Source organism: Saccostrea cucullata, unplaced genomic scaffold, assembly GCF_032062105.1.
Source record: "Saccostrea cucullata isolate Sc308-1 unplaced genomic scaffold, CSIRO_AGI_Scuc_v1 ctg2201, whole genome shotgun sequence".
Classification (NCBI taxonomy): Eukaryota; Metazoa; Mollusca; class Bivalvia; order Ostreida; family Ostreidae; genus Saccostrea; species Saccostrea cuccullata.
Genome location: NW_026921523.1, coordinates 50299 through 66485, shown reverse-complemented (window position 1 = coordinate 66485; position 16187 = coordinate 50299). Strand labels below are relative to the sequence as shown.

The following is a 16187-nucleotide window of genomic DNA, read 5'->3' as shown; positions in this document are numbered from 1 at the left end:
ATTTGTAGCCTGGGAAAGATCTTAATACAGCCCCCCCCCCCTTGCAGTCAGAAAACCATCCACATAGTGTCCCTGATTTATACACTAAATTGACGACGGATTTTTTTTTCCGTTTATCCCGATAATGACAAGGAGCACACGGCGGGTGTGACCGGTCGGCAGGGGATGCTCACTCCTCCATGGCACCTGATCTCACCTCTGATGTTTGCTCTGCTCCTCCTATTTTTTATTGTTTTATTGACTTTTGATCCTGAATTATGTTTGTTATCTCCATATGTTTCACTTTGAAGTCATATCGAAATCCTGGTGTGGTAACGAATTATTAAGGGAACGACTGGATGCATTATTAAACTGGTCCTCGGGAGAGAAAACTACCAGTAAATAATATTGACATGGATTGCTAATTTTTTTACTAGATGACAAATTAGTCGTAGGTCATTATTATCGTTTATATCGAGATGTATCGGGCCTTGTATAGTTATGTGGCTAAGACGAAGAACTTTGACTTGTCATTTGAAGCCAACGATCAGTTTACAGATCTCGAGAAGCCGGAGGGCGGGTGGCTGCTAGTGCAAAACGGCTTTGGGGAAATCGGCCATGTACCTGCTAGTTATGTTGAGAAGGAAGACAACGTAATTAAGCATTCATTTGTCACTTTGTTGGTTGCTATTGTTCACTGTTTGACGGTTAGCGAAGATTAGTTAAATGTTGTCTTTTAAAATGACCTAGGCTACTTCAAATGTGTGTGTAAATACGCAGTTAAAGATCCTCAACCATGTCAAGTAGGAGGAGTTGATCTTATGCAAGAAGCAATTATTTACGTGCTATTATATTTTTTTTTGCAGTAGTGTTATATTGTTTTTGAAATATGTACGTATAATTACTTCATTTTGTGCAGATTTGTTGTGTACTGCAATAATTCTGTCAGCAATGAAGCACAAATTGCATCAGTTAATCACCACATGTATGTGAAATAGTTATGTTTTATATAACTCGATTACATCTTTTATAAAACATTCCTAAGCATTCTCTTCCAAGAATGTTATCAATTTTTTCAGTCCACCTTGGCCGAGATCCTGAGCTCAGTAGATAGGGCAATACAAAATATACATTACCAGGCCGCCGCCTCTGGGACCTATACACACCATCAAAGAGAAAACCTGCAGTATGTATACAGTCTACTGAAATACATCTATATTTACAAGTACATGTATATTTATATATATTTACATTACACATTTTTAGGTCACCTGAGTAAACTCAGGTGACCTATTGCTATCCGTTTTCGTCCGTCGTCGTGCGTCGTGCGTCGTGCGTCGTGCGTTGTGCGTTAACATTTGAACATTTTCAGCTTCTTCTCTGCAACCACTGAACCAATTTCAACCAAATTTGGCATAAAGCATCTATGGGTGAAGGGGAACAAAAATTGTGAATTTCATGATCCCTGCCCCCCTGGGGCCTGTGGGGTGGGGCCAAAACCACTAAAATTAGTGCAATCTTTAAAAATCTTCTTCTTTACTCCTGGACATCAAGCAGTCAAACTGTTTGCGTGATTGTAATCAGCAATGAGTCCTCTACCAAAATTGTGAAATTCATGGCCCTGGGGTCAGGGGTTCTAGTGCTAGGGCGGGGCTAAATAAGTAGGTAGTGAAAATGCATTATTTCTTTGAAAATCTTCTTCTCTGCTCCTGGGTATTAAATAAATCAACTAAGTACATAGTTATGATGAGCAAGAGTGTCTCTACCAAAATTGTGAATTTTATGGCCCCAGGGTCAGGGGTTCTGGTGTTAGGGCGGGGCTCTATTGATTATATAGTGAAAATACATGAATTCTTTGAAAATCTTCTTCTCTGCCCCTGGGTATCAAATAAACTAACTAAGTACATAGTTATGATGAGCAAGAGTGCCTCTACCAAAATTGTGAATTTTATGGCCCCAGGGTAAGGGGTTCTGGTGTTAGGGCGGGGCTCTATAGATTATATAGTGAAAATACGTGAATTCTCTGAAAATCTTCTTCTCTGCTCCTGGGTATTTAATAAACTAACTAAGTACATAGTTATGATGAGCAAGAATGCCTCTTCCATAATTGTGTATTTTTTGGCCCCAGGGTCGGGGGTTCTGGTGTTGGGGGGGGGGGGCTCTATAGATTATATAGTGAAAATACATGAATTCTCTGAAAATCTTCTTCTCTGATCCTGGGTATTTAATAAACTAACTAAGTGCATAGTTATGATGAGCAAGAATGCCTCTTCCATAATTGTGTATTTTTTTGGCCCCAGGGTCGGGGTTCTAGTGTTAGGGCGGGGCTCTATTGATTATATAGTGAAAATGCATGAATTCTTTGAAAATCTTCAATTCTCCTCCTGGGTATTAAATAAACTTACTAAGTGCATAGTTATGATGAGCAAGAGTGTCTCTACCATAATAATAAATTTTATGGCCCCAGGGTCAGGGGTTAGGGTGGGACTGTATTGATTATATAGTGAAAATATATGAATTCTTTGAAAATCTTCTCCTTTGCTCCTAGGAAATAAATAAACTAACTAAGTACATAGTTATGATGAGCAAGAATGCCTCTTCCATAATTGTGAATTTTATAGCCCCAGGGTCAGGGGTTCTGGTGTTATGGTGGGGCTCTATTGATTATATAGTGAAAATACATTAAATCTTTAAAAAATTTCTTCTCTGCTCAATGGTATTAAGCAGATGAACTACAAATAAAGTTATGATGAATATAGTTATGATAGACAAGGGCCCATATCTTACAGAATTGTGAATTTCAAGGCCCCAGGGTCAGGGGTACCATAGAGGGGGGGGGCTGTACTTATATACTGAAAATGAATGAATGGTTTGAAATCTGCTCCTTGGTATTAATTAAATAACAAGGCCAAAGGGTCAGGGGTTCATGTATGGTAGGGGCACTACTGATTATTGCTGAATATTACTGATTAGTTGAAATGCATTTTGTGTTCCCTTACCCTGCGTATGGGTATTAAGTAAACAAATTAAGCAACTGCTAAGTGTATTGTAATGATGATCAATGGTGCCTCTTTCAAAATTGTGAATGCCATAGCATCTGGCTTAAAACATGAATCAAGTTTAATCACTGGAAAGTTGTTGCATAATGCTCAGGTGACCTATAAGGCCCATGGGCCTCTTGTTTGCATACAAAGTGTATGGAAATCTACAGCATTTTAAACACCATAAATTAAAAATAGAAAGGGGTCAAAAGGTTAAAGCATGCATTTTAATTTGACATCAAAATTGTTGTACGCTGAGGAAATGCAATTTCATAAGTAAAAATAAAAAGTCATGCTTACAATGACCAGAAGCTGTTACGTTGGCTCTAGTAACTCTAGCTTACAAGTAGGATAATACAGGGGTTTTAAGATATAATTATAAAGCACAATTATAGTCAAGGAAGAGAGTGAAAAAATGTAAATATAAGCAAATATATAACTTTGTGAAATCAGGTAATCTGATTGGTCAATACGAGGTAATACGAGGTAATTATATTTTAATAAGGACCGCTGAGAGCGAATAATGACTCGCACGAACTGCCTCATTTTCACTTTCGCTTAGTCAAACATGGAAGTTTGCAAGTTTGTATGTTGAAGGTGAGGAAGATTTAAAAGATATAGGGTGAATTCACCATGCATCGGACATATACCTTGCTTCGGACAAGTTTAGACAATAAACTCTCTTTCAACTTGAGTGTTCCGTGTATTTATTTGTTTCTGTCTTGAAGCTGAAGATTTAAATTTTTTAATGATATCGATTGTTATTATCATGTTGTGATAAAAATATCCCGAGAATGGCCATCAAAGGGGAAAAACCAGAAATTTATGATTTTGCAATTTTTAGAGTTATCGTTCTTTAAATTCGATTTCAACGGAACGAGTCAGACTTTGGTAAATTTTGTCAAAGATTGGCAATTTTACATGAATTTTAAAGAAATTTCACTTCAATGTTCGTATAATTCTTTTAAGAGCTGGTTTTTACTAGTATTTTCATTTCTCCATATATGGGACACAAATAAACCATGCATCGGACACTTTCCGATGCAAAGGTAAGCACTACCATTTTCATACAGAACCCAACTGACAGCTGTTTTTTTGCGGAAATAGAAACTCTATATTTCAGTCAAAATACAAGTTATTGATCAATTGATGTATGACATCTAGAATTTGACTCAATTTATTTCTACAAACCAGAGTATGATAACCATGAGAAAAAGGCGCGAATTACCGCATTACAAGCATTTTAAAGCATTTCTAAGGCAGAGTGAGGTATCTTGAGTCGTTCTACATTTGTGCAACGATATCGTCATTTAAACTTAAGGGTTATTTCTTAGATAAAAGATAAAAATATATCCATATCAAGGACTTTAAAGCACTGTGATAAAGGTATGATATTTTTCCAGTCCAAATACCGTCTGTCCGATGCATGGTAAATAATATCCGATCCACGGTGAATTCCAAGTTATTTTTAAAAACTTGATTTTTGAGGACATTTTCTCAATAAAAGGCATATATTTGCGTCCCAAATGAATATTTTAATCACATACTAAATGTTTAGCTCCATTTTGATAATTTTACGTCGGTAGCGATATCACTATAGAACTTGTTGAAGTACAAGGGTGTCCGATGCATGGTGAATTCACCCTAGTGAAGAACTCTGAGTCTGAGAATACAAAAGGATTAGCAAGGATATCTGTTAGCATTTTTCAGGAATAGTTAGCACATAGCATTTCATGGTTGAATTCGATTTTTCCACTCGATGAGCAGAGTCTTGACGCTGTTTATGGAGACTAAAGAAAATAAAGACAAGCATGCCATGTTTGATTGCATTTCCTCTGCAACTGTGTTAATGAGTGTGATTCTGGGGGAGGGGGTACTCTGTGTTATTGAGTGTGATTCTGGGGGAGGGGGTACTCTGTGTTATTGAGTGTGATTCTGGGGGAGGGGGTACTCTGTGTTATTCGGAGTTAGATACCTTGTAATTGTATTAATATGTTATGGGTTAAAATTTGTTACAGAAATAATTGCCTGTGAGTAACATTCAGTAAATTCTGAAACATTTATATTCTACTTATTTATGGTTAACAACAACAGCATATCACTATTTCTGTAAACATTAGAAAGATATACATCATTTGTACTAATAAATATGGGAAATTATATAATATAATAAATATGGACTCAATGCACGGCCAATATGCATTTATAATGACCCGGCCAGGATGACAGATATTGACCGAAGACACGTGGAGTATATCGACTGAGGGCACTTATTGCTTCTTAGCTATTGACCTACATTGAGTCCATATTTGTATTTTAATCACCATTTTTTTTGAGAGATATAGTCTCATAACTGCAACTGTTTGTGCAGTTAAATGTTCATAACAATGCTAATGTACATTACTCAATTTGTTTGCACACTTTGTTGCAGTTATGAGACTATATCTTTAAAAAAAATTCTTTTCTTAAATATCATTTCACCTCTATAAAATTAATAGGATATAAATTATGTAACATGTTGCAACAGATTATTATAAAAATGCTAGTTTCATTCATATATTACTTTAGAAATTTTTTTTTTGATTCAACAATTTTTTTTTTTCAGTAAACTTGGACTGCATAGAGATCATGTGTTGAGGGAACATGGACCTCAAGGAAACGTTGAGCATCATTTACATCACACTCCGAGTGATAGCGGGTCAGAGTCTAGTCATCATAGTGAACACAGCTCTCACAGCTCACCCGAAAAACATTGGCATTTAACGGGTAAGTATCTGTAGTAGAAAAAACATTGGCATTTAATGGGTAAGTATCTGTTGTAGCAAAAACATGGCATAACCTACAGAAATACATGTACTTTCACTTGCCAACAGAAAGATAAGATATTGCCTCCTTGACCTGTAGGTTTTATCTGAGAAATTGTGAATTTTTTTAACATTAATGAAAAAAAACTTTCTTGTCAGAAAAAGAAATAAAAAGTTGAGTGTAATCACGAGAGACAGTGTGCTGGTGAAAATATTATTCTCGCATAATATTAGTATTCCTATAGATAATATAGAGCAGCTAGTAACCACAATTTGTGAAAATTTTGTCTACCTCATAAAGAGGCAATGACTATCTTGCAAAAATAAGGTGCCAAGAAAATTTAGTGATCTGCAGTATTGTTCATTGAACAGACTTCACATACAGCATATACATGTACAGTGTACTTGTATATGAATTGGGTGATAGCACTGATAGGTAGTTTAACTTTATGTTCAACTTGTAAATAAATCTTATAAGACTGGTTGTGTTCCAGACTACTAACACATGAACAACTCCAACATCGATCATTACCTACCTACCTACATACCTAGTTCTTGTTGCACCTGGAGGCACATAGGGCAGGGACTAGGGATTTCCATTCCTCTCTGTTTTTTTTGCAATCTTCTCCACCTCTCCCCAGGCCATTACCATCAACATTTATACAACAGAATATTTCTAATAAATACTTTTTACTTTCTTAACTTCATATTCATTCTACATTAAAGAAAGCTTACGGAAATGCTTCAAGATTTGAGTGTAAAATTGATTTTTTTTGTAGATGTTGGACATTTGATGAAGAGGCACTCTAAGCGTCCAGCGCCCCCGCCACCAACTGCACCCCCTGATCAGTCCCCCCATACTCAGTCTCCCTGGCCACACCATACCATACCCTCCCACTCCCCACCAGAGGAACATAGATCCCCCCACTCCTCCAAAGGATCACTGAAGCATTCAAGTCCACACTCTCAGCACCACTACGTCAAGCACAAAGACCAGAGTCCCCACTCCTCCCAGGGGTCAATATCAGGGTCACTTTCATCCCAAGAGTCACTGAGGCAAAAGGGCATCAGTCCACACTCATCTAAAGGGTCCTTGCAGCATTCGTCCTCTCAGCAATCTGCAAAAGCCAGACTTTTTCATGACCCAGAAGATAAGGAAGCCCAGGACAATGGCTGGGTACATGTAGACGAGACTGACGGTAAGGCAGTGTCCGTTACTGAAGGTCCGACTGTACCAGAGTCTAGTGCTACTCCTCGAGGGGCCTCTATAGAGAGTGTGGAATCCCCAGACCATTCTACGGGAACATCAAACCTGTTGTCGGTCACTGACAACAAAATGCTGAAGTCCGAGAGTGTGATCTCCCTGTCGTCTCGGCTGTCCATCTCCAATAGTCCGATCAAACAGCTGGACAGCCCCAGTGTTATCAATGTTAACACCATTCCCCTGCCCTCTAATCTGGCCACCGAGCTCGTTAGTGAGGTGAGGAGACACACGAACCTGAGCTATGATAAGTCCTGTCTGGCTGTGGAGGTGGTGCTCACTCACATCTCCAACAAAATGCCCCAGGCTGCTGGTCTGATGGAGAAAATACTCTGTACATTCCAAGAGGTAAGTTATTTATCAATCAACACAATAAAATAAATATTAGATTTCTGTCAAAATTTTATTTTGGAGTTTTGTATTTCAAGGTTTACATGGAGGTAGTGTGTATTTTATGTGTTTGACAAAAAATTTGACTGCTTTAATACACTAACGGTGTATCTGTATGTGTAATAGGTAGTGTGAAAATAAATCAAATCTTGTTTCTCATAAAAAATTATAAGTATCTCAGATTGGACATAAAGGTACATATGTAGTTTACATTACACACTAGTATTTTTACATCTGATAGTGCACTGTAACTCAAAGCTTGTTGTTTTACACATATTTCTCACAAATTTGATATTTCTGTGTGAAACTGAGACAAGTAGTTCAATAATTTTCAGAATTTTCACTATTCATTTAAGGATATATGGGTAATGATTTATCATTTTATTTACTTTATCATTGATAAATCAGGATGTCTGCTATTCTTGAATGCAATGATGCCATGAAAATTATTTTACTAATACAAACATTTACTAATTCAAGAGTACAGAATGTTGGTTAATTTTTAACTTGCATTTGAAACGGAGGAGAAATGACCCTCTGATAAGGGGGGGGGGGGGGGGTTAACTCTAAATTCATTAACATGATTCTTAAATTTTTCTTCTTTAAAGGATGATAAAATTTGATATTTCAGAAAATTTGATCTTTTGAAAAGAAAATATTTAGCAGTTGGTCATTTTATCTCTAGTAGCTTAGTTTTGATGTCGACAAAATGGTATACACTTGCCACTGTAAATGGTATACACTATACTGTAAATCACTTTTTATTCACGAGAACTTTATTCTCGACAATGTGCTCGCGAAATTTTAATTCTTGCATATAATAGTATTCCTTAAGAATATATAGAGCAATAACCACAATTCGCAAAAATTTTGTCTCGCTAATCAAGAGTCAGTGACTATCTCGCGAAAATAAAGTGTCGCGAAAATTTAGTGATCTACAGTAATTGAGTATAAGGAGATATTTAATGCAAAATAAAAATCTGTTTTGATCATCAGCAACGTAACCAACATACAGATGTATTGTGCATATTTTGCTAAGTTGAATGCATGGACCATAGCATTCTTTTCCAAGTATTTATTAAAATAAATGTTCAAAAGCATTTTAAATGAATTTTGCATGGAAACAAAAAATCCTAATATTTGTATGAAGCAGTAATTGAATGATACACGTGTTTGCATGTTGAAAGTGTGACTCAGATATCTGCCTGAGATTTAATATATACACTGTACTTCCAGTTGTACATTCCGAAACATACACTTAAACTTTGGTATCTCAAACACCAAGAATATGTTTTAAGTGATTTGTAAGTTCCAACTGATTAATCGTTAAGTATTTTACCATCCATATCTCAACTCATTAGACACCTTTATTTTTTTTCTCTGTCCCATACTGTTTGAGATCATAAGGTTTGACTGTATTTTAAATTAAATGTCGGTTGACTTTTTTTATCATGTAAATGTAGAACGTTAAAAGAAAAAAAAATAGGTTTAAATTATTGATTTAGATATATATATTGATGTTTATTTTTCAGGCCAGCACTGCTTCTGAAGACGACCTGAGTCACGATCACGTCCGTCTCCGAGAACTCCTGGAGAAGATCACAGAGTGTAAAGAGGATTCACAGCAGAGGAGCTGGGCCCTCCATGAGGACCAACACATAATATCAGGCTACATTGAGGAGCTGCTGTCAATACTGGTAATATATATGTAGGACTCCAAAGTGCGATGGGACTCCAAAGTCCGATGGTCACGCCTAAGTCCAATGGTCTACGCCAGACCCCGATGGTTTGACACACCAAACCCCGATGGTGCTGAAAACAATTAACGTTTATGACGTCATAATACTAATGCGGCAAACTACAATGCCGCACCATGCAAAGATTTTAAATAAGTATTAATAATTATCATTATGTGAAAACTAACCGTATCTCTCGGATAGGTGAGAAACTAACCCTAATCGCTCGAAAAGTGTGTAGGCCTAACAACTATATAGATATTTAGATATCTTGGGTGGGTGCGATACTAACCCTAATAACTCGACTAGTACGCGAGGACTAACCCTCATTCAATTAAATTAAAAGGACTAACCCTTATCAGTTGAGTGGTGTGCCAGGACTAATCCTAATATCTCTGAAACATGAAAGCAATACACAAAATAAATAAAAGCATATGCAAGGATAAATTCGGAAATGATGGCGTTTGAATGCAGGAAAACGGCTCCAAGGATTGACGTTGAATTATTGTGACGTCATAAACGTCAATTGTTTCTCCGCACCATCGGACTTTGGCGTGTCAGACCATCGCACTTTTGCGTCGCACGTCTCATAGGAAACCAGCCATCGGACTTTGGCGTGACCATCGGACTTTGGTGTCCGTACTGACAACAAACCATCGGGGTTTGGCGAGACCATCGGACTTTGGCATCACCATCGGACCTTGGAGTCTTACATATATAATAATTCATAATATATAACACATAATATATAACACATAATATATGACACGTAATATATAACATAATATATAACATAATATCAGGCTACGTTGAGGAGCTACTCTCAATACTCGTAATATATATAATAATTCATAATATATAACACATGATATTAGACTACCTCGAGGAGTTGCTCTCAATACTGGTACATGTAATATATATAACACATAACCTCAGACTACCTTGAGGAGCTTCTATCAATACTTATAATACATGTACATATAACACATAATCTCAGGCTACCTCAAGGAGCACCTGTTAATACTGGATATATTTGTGTTTATGCCTTGAAATCTAAAATGTGTAGGGATTGTTATTTTAATGACATGAGTGCATACCTTTCGTTTTTTTCACACTCTTGGGCAATCACTGCTAAAGCATTTTAACATTATTTCTTGGTCAACGATTACTAGGTATGTTAGATTTGGGCCACACTCATATTCAGATGTTGATACATTATTGTATCTTGCTTCTGATTATTTCTGATATAGATATTATGTTTGTTCTGCTCTAGTTTACTACATTTTACCTTTCTTTATAACAGGAAAATGCCAAACCTTCTACATGCCGCCATGCCATAGCATCTGATGGTTACGAATGTATTCACAACTTAGTGCAGTATTATCAAATGGTATGTATTACACAGGGTTAAAAAAGCATCATCTAATGGTATGTATCACACAAGCCTCATGCAATGCCACCACTATGGATAATACATATGTACTGCATATAAGTAATAAGTAGTATTGGTTGGTATTTATTTTCCTGACTTAATTCAGTGTCATTAATAGTATATTTCATATGTACAGTTTGACCTATCCCTAAGGTAGTCTCTTTAGATGTTAAGTTACGTCATTAAATATAGTTAAATGATAATAATTAACCTGGCTTATTTATCAGTTTTCAATTGTGACGAAAGTATTATGCATTACAAGCACATTTCTAAGACAAGGGATGTAATTGTAACAGCATTTATACTACTGGCATATATATATATAAAAGTCATAATGAACTCCATTCTAGATTGTGTAATATTTTATAAGAAATAAGATACACGTACATGTAACTATCAAATATTTTAATAATTTTAACCATTTTATTTTTAGTCAGCAGTGACTCTTTTAAGAATACAGGTCTATAAATGTGATTAAATATGAAAAATTTGTTTTTAAGGAGGTTCGCCTTCCCTTAAGGATTTCCCTGCTGAAGGTTTTCGGAGCCCTTTGTAATCTGGAGTCCTCCATTATTTCTCATCTGCTGTACTCCATATTGCCTTTAGAACTAGTCTCGGAAATACGCAACCAAAATCAAGGTACCGTATTTTGGGGAATACAATACGCACTTTTTTCCTAAAATAAATTACTGTGAGAAAGGGATGCGTATTTTACATCACAATGGGAATTTGACAAGTTTTTCTTTCAGGTGAAACACGGCTATCATACGACGCTGAATTTCGTGTGAGAGCAACACAAACAATTGGACAACAACGATATATCGGGAAAGTCGTATACCGCAGTATTACCTAGAGACATATGCAATTTCTTTTGTTTATTGCCATATTTTAAACTTCGGAAAGTTATTGTTGGAAGGTATGCTTCTTAAAAATGTCACTTTCACAATCTTTTGATACCAAAATAACATGAAAAAGTAAGTTAAAAGTAATTTGAGCTGCATGTTGATTGTCTCCGAGGAGGCCACCATTACCGATGTTATTTTTAGACGTTAACTCATGCTTATGTCACGTGTTTCCGTAATGATAGTGCACATGCACCTTATCTGCCAGACAAAGTAATAAATAATTTTTTAATGAAATACAATAAAATAAATATTAATTTTAGGTTTAAAATAACTCATTGATAATCTGCAACAATATTTAACACCCCTCCATACGTCCCAATGAAAGGAAGCCAATGTTGTGCGCTTGTCAAATGATAATTACCTATCAACACCCCTCGGGGCAATTAAATGTCTACCGACTCCAAAGCAATGTTTTTACAGTTACAGCACTGATTATTTACTGCCATGTTAATTGCTTTGATTATTTTCTTTGTTAAAAAGGGGGGTCGGTTTATGACCTTTCGTATGTGTGAGCATGTGTTGATTACGGCACTTTAAACAATTAAACACTTGTTAAATGTAATTTTACCTTATCTTATACTTATCGGCCTCTTGTTTAAATAATCGAGAGTTGACAAATGAAATATAAATTATGCTAAAACTTTTAATAAAATTGGTATCATTTAGAAAATAAGATATCCGCGAAGATTTAGAAGAGGAAAATCGTAGTCTTCTTAAAGAAATAAATACTTTGATGTTTCAATTTCGTTTCCTGTTAAAATATTGTCAGATAATTTTCAGCATGATTATCTAGAACCTAAATTAAATATGACAACTGATAAAACTTTCGACAATATCTCTTGCTTTGTTGAAATAAAATTATTTCATCTAAGAATATGGCGACGCATTATTTCAAAATCACCGTAACTATTCTTTAAAAAAATCTGTTAATACTTTTACGCAATATTATCTTGTACTTTGTTGAAATAAATGAATAAATAATTTTCTCCAGATTGCCGCGATATGGAATGTCAGGATTAAGAGAAGTTATAAAGTGTGTATTTTAAAAAAAAAGTGTGTTCAGTAAATTTTTGACACTTAATCCTCGCGCCGATTTTTGTAACAAATTACCGCGATTTTCAAAGTTCAGAACATCGCTTGGTAAATTTTTCTGTTGCGTATAATACATCCGAACTGAGTTTTTTCCCCCAGTTTCAGACTCAAAAAGGGGGGTGCGTATTTTACATCAATGCGTATTATACTCGGCCAAACACGGTACTAGGAGGATTAAGAATCATCACAAATAATGGAAACAAAGTGACAGTTCAGAGAATGCTCTTTACTGATAAATTTTTCTTTTGTTTGATTGTGTTCATTCAAATTCTAAAAGATATTAAAGTAGAACGCATAGGGACTTTTGTATGAATTTTTCCACCTCTTTGTTTATGTGTAAATTGCTTTCTAAAGAAGGTGTTTAGTTAAAATAAAACATTGAAAGTTTAGTCACTTTTTTTATCAGTGAATTTTTTTCCTCTTATTTTTTAATTAATTTGCATATACATGTGTTGTAGTGTATATTTTTAGAATTTTCTTTTCTTGTATTTTGTAGAAGCTCAGAGACTAAGTTACGTAACTGGAGTTTTGACCATGATATTTTGTACAGGAGAGCCAGTGCCTGCTAATCTTCATGGTATAAAAAATAAAATTGAAAAATACAATGTAATTGATTAAATAAAACTGTAGTGATTGACACATGGAAAGCTCATGTGAGCTTCTTGAACCCAAATTTATCTACAGTAGCTGAAGAGTCTTTAACAGAAAGTTTTAGCTTAATGGACTCATGGGAACATTGGTCATGTTAATAGTGAAAATGATGAAAAAAATGAAAGGAGAATAAAGGTGCACAACAAATCTAATCAATGAAGTTTCTTGTATTCTTAAATTAATACAAATGTATTTTTTGCCACCGTTATGTTATTTACAAATATGTATATTATAATTTGTTGATTTATGCATGATAGACACCATGAATGAGAATTTCCTGGATGAAGTGTTGGAGATGATAGAAAACCCAGCCTCGCTGGACCACGATGACCTGTGTACTGATTCACTGGTCACTCTACTTCTGGCTTATAATCTCCACTTCCCCTACCAGGAAGAGAATGACATCATGTCTTTACTCGCCAAAAAGGGAACTGTCAAGGTCTTCACGGAGAAACTCTTGGAAATCTTCAATAGAGGAGGTATGCTATAAACCAACTTTTATTTGCGTTTGAGAGATTTTTCGTGAAGTTCTCGAGAGACTCGTCATCGCTGTAAACTGTTTCTTAAAGTCTATGTGTCTATTAACAACAGAACCTGAAAAAGGCTTGATCAAGAAAATTATTGTTTTGAACTAGTTTACCCCCAGTAAATTGCGAAATAAAGTCGTCACCAATAAAAGTTGGTTTACAGTAAAAGTAGAGGACAAAAATTTTGTCTCATTTTCACAGGTGGCACATGTAAAATTAGAATTGTAAAGTAATTTAGAACTAAATATTACTTTCTTATATGCTTGAAAAATGTAGCATTATTGCTAACTATCTCACCAGAAGGCACACTATGCAAATTTTCCGAACATCCCTTTGGTATCATCTCTTCATCTCATAAAGTAGGTGTAAAAATTTATGCCAAATAAGTTTATGACAATGTATTGATATTTTATTGTACATTGAGTAAAGTTGAAATGGAATAGGTATCTTTAAGTCATGAAATTTTAAGTAAACCATAACCATTTACTCTTGAAAATTTCAAGACTCCTTGATTTCTTACTTTTTGTAGATTTTTGTAAAATGTTACATTGACTGATTTAACAGAGATAGTGTTCTCTTTCAGAGGATCCAGTGAAGATGTTTGATCACCTGACCTACCCTGTCCAATCACAGGTCAAGTTTATGATTGACATGTACAGCCAGCCAGGCACCGCCTCCCTTCTGTATGTTAATGACGCCAAAGTCCTGATAGACATCCTGATACGATTCCTTACTGACCTACAACCAGGAGACAAAGTAGGGGACTAGGGCTTACTCTCATTCTACATCAAATGTGTACTAAATATAAGAATTTATTTGACATTTTTTTCTTTCTTTCTTAATTATGTATGTGTAATATTACTTTATGCAAAAATTAGTGTCTGACTGAAACTCTGCACATACAGTACATGACATGTAGTGCATGTGTACATAGTTTTAAAATGGACATTTCCATAATTATGATGAAAAAAAAAAAACTTATTGGAAGGAAAATTTATTGATATTTTTAAACTAAACATCAGCTCTTAGCATCATAGCCTGTCAGCACCAATCTTTGTATTATTAACAAGATTTTTTTCTATTTTATTTATCTTGACATGTACATGTAGATATAAACATGTAATATTTCTATCAGTGTTTCTAAACTTTTAATGGATCCATCACTTTTGTCATTGCAGCTCCGGTCTTCAATTCTCATTCTGTTGAAACTCCTTGTGAAGAACTCAGATTACTTTGAGCACCAGCACAAACTGAGTGAACTGCGAGAGTGTTTGATGACGATCAGGAAAGAGGAAGAGGAAGCTACAGCTCAGGACAGGAAGGAAGTAGAGGTTATCCTGGAGGAATTAAATAAACACATGGGGGACAAAGGGAAAGTGAAAGTAGAACACTGAAGGAAGGAAGGGAAGATTGCATTGTGGGTTTAAGAACCTTACAGGAACAAAGTGATAGCCATGGCAGTATGCTGTCAACTTTTCCATATGCAGTAGGAAATTAGAAAAGGAAAAGGGAAGTTACTGTACTTACTCAACATTAGTTTATTTAAACACCATGGTTGTATTCACAAGTTATAGCATTTCCTTTATATAGCTGTATTAATCTGTATAAACCTGTAAAAATTCAGCTTTTAAGGGTGCACAAGTTTTATTTTGTGTTTTCACAGAGTGAAAATGTTAGATGCTGTGAAGTTCATACTGTGTTTGAATAGTAGATTTCTGTGTTAGTTATAGATATATGTGCTTTGTAACTTATTATGATATATGTGCCATATTATTTTGATGTATATCCCAATTTAAACAATATTTTCTTTTGGTCATTATAAATGTCCAAAAGTTGTGTTGTAAACTTTAAAGTTTCTTACTGTGTTTAAAAAAAAATTATTTGTAAACTGAATACCTGCCAAAGAAATAGTCATTGTCCTGCTACATTTGCAATGTGCCCAGCTTTTTTCATAAAGATTCTCTTGCATTATATTCCAGTGTTGTTACATACAGTCAGGCAGACTGAAGTGTAGAGTCTGAGAGTTTTGTTTTATTACACATTATAATTTATTTGCAGTGAGATAGCCAGTACACAGACAGTACAGTGTTTATAGGACAGAGTTGTTCAGCAGTGTAGGAATCGTATTAAGGAGTTTTTAGTGATTTTATTATCTATTGATTATATAAAAGACTGTTTGATTTTATAATATGATATTACATAGGTGGTTTTATATCATTATAGGAATTAAGTGCTTTATATTCACTTTCCTCTACGTTCAAAACTTTCAAATGCTGAATTGAAAAAAGTCATTGGCATTATTGTACTTTCCTTTTTAATTTTCACAGATTAAAAATGATTAGAATATTGTTTCTATGTGACATTTGTTA

The 16187-nt window shown here is 35.1% G+C and overlaps 1 protein-coding gene across 2 annotated transcripts; it reads left to right on the top strand.

Annotated features, from left to right (window-relative positions):
• The first annotated feature begins 361 nt into the window (after positions 1–361).
• Positions 362–15598, top strand: LOC134260187 (NCK-interacting protein with SH3 domain-like). 2 transcript variants are annotated; one of them, XM_062742771.1, is made up of 12 exons: positions 362–632; positions 1059–1165; positions 5626–5786; positions 6604–7433; positions 7811–7840; positions 9008–9172; positions 10515–10601; positions 11144–11282; positions 13137–13217; positions 13549–13770; positions 14402–14574; positions 14997–15598. In XM_062742771.1, exons 1-12 carry the CDS (start codon positions 459–461, stop codon positions 15210–15212), a joined length of 2385 nt encoding a protein of 794 aa, XP_062598755.1. In that variant the 5' UTR covers positions 362–458; the 3' UTR covers positions 15213–15598. The 2 variants fall into 2 exon arrangements, with proteins under 2 accessions (XP_062598755.1, XP_062598756.1); XM_062742772.1 differs by lacking the exon at positions 7811–7840.
• Positions 15599–16187: the final 589 nt, after the last annotated feature.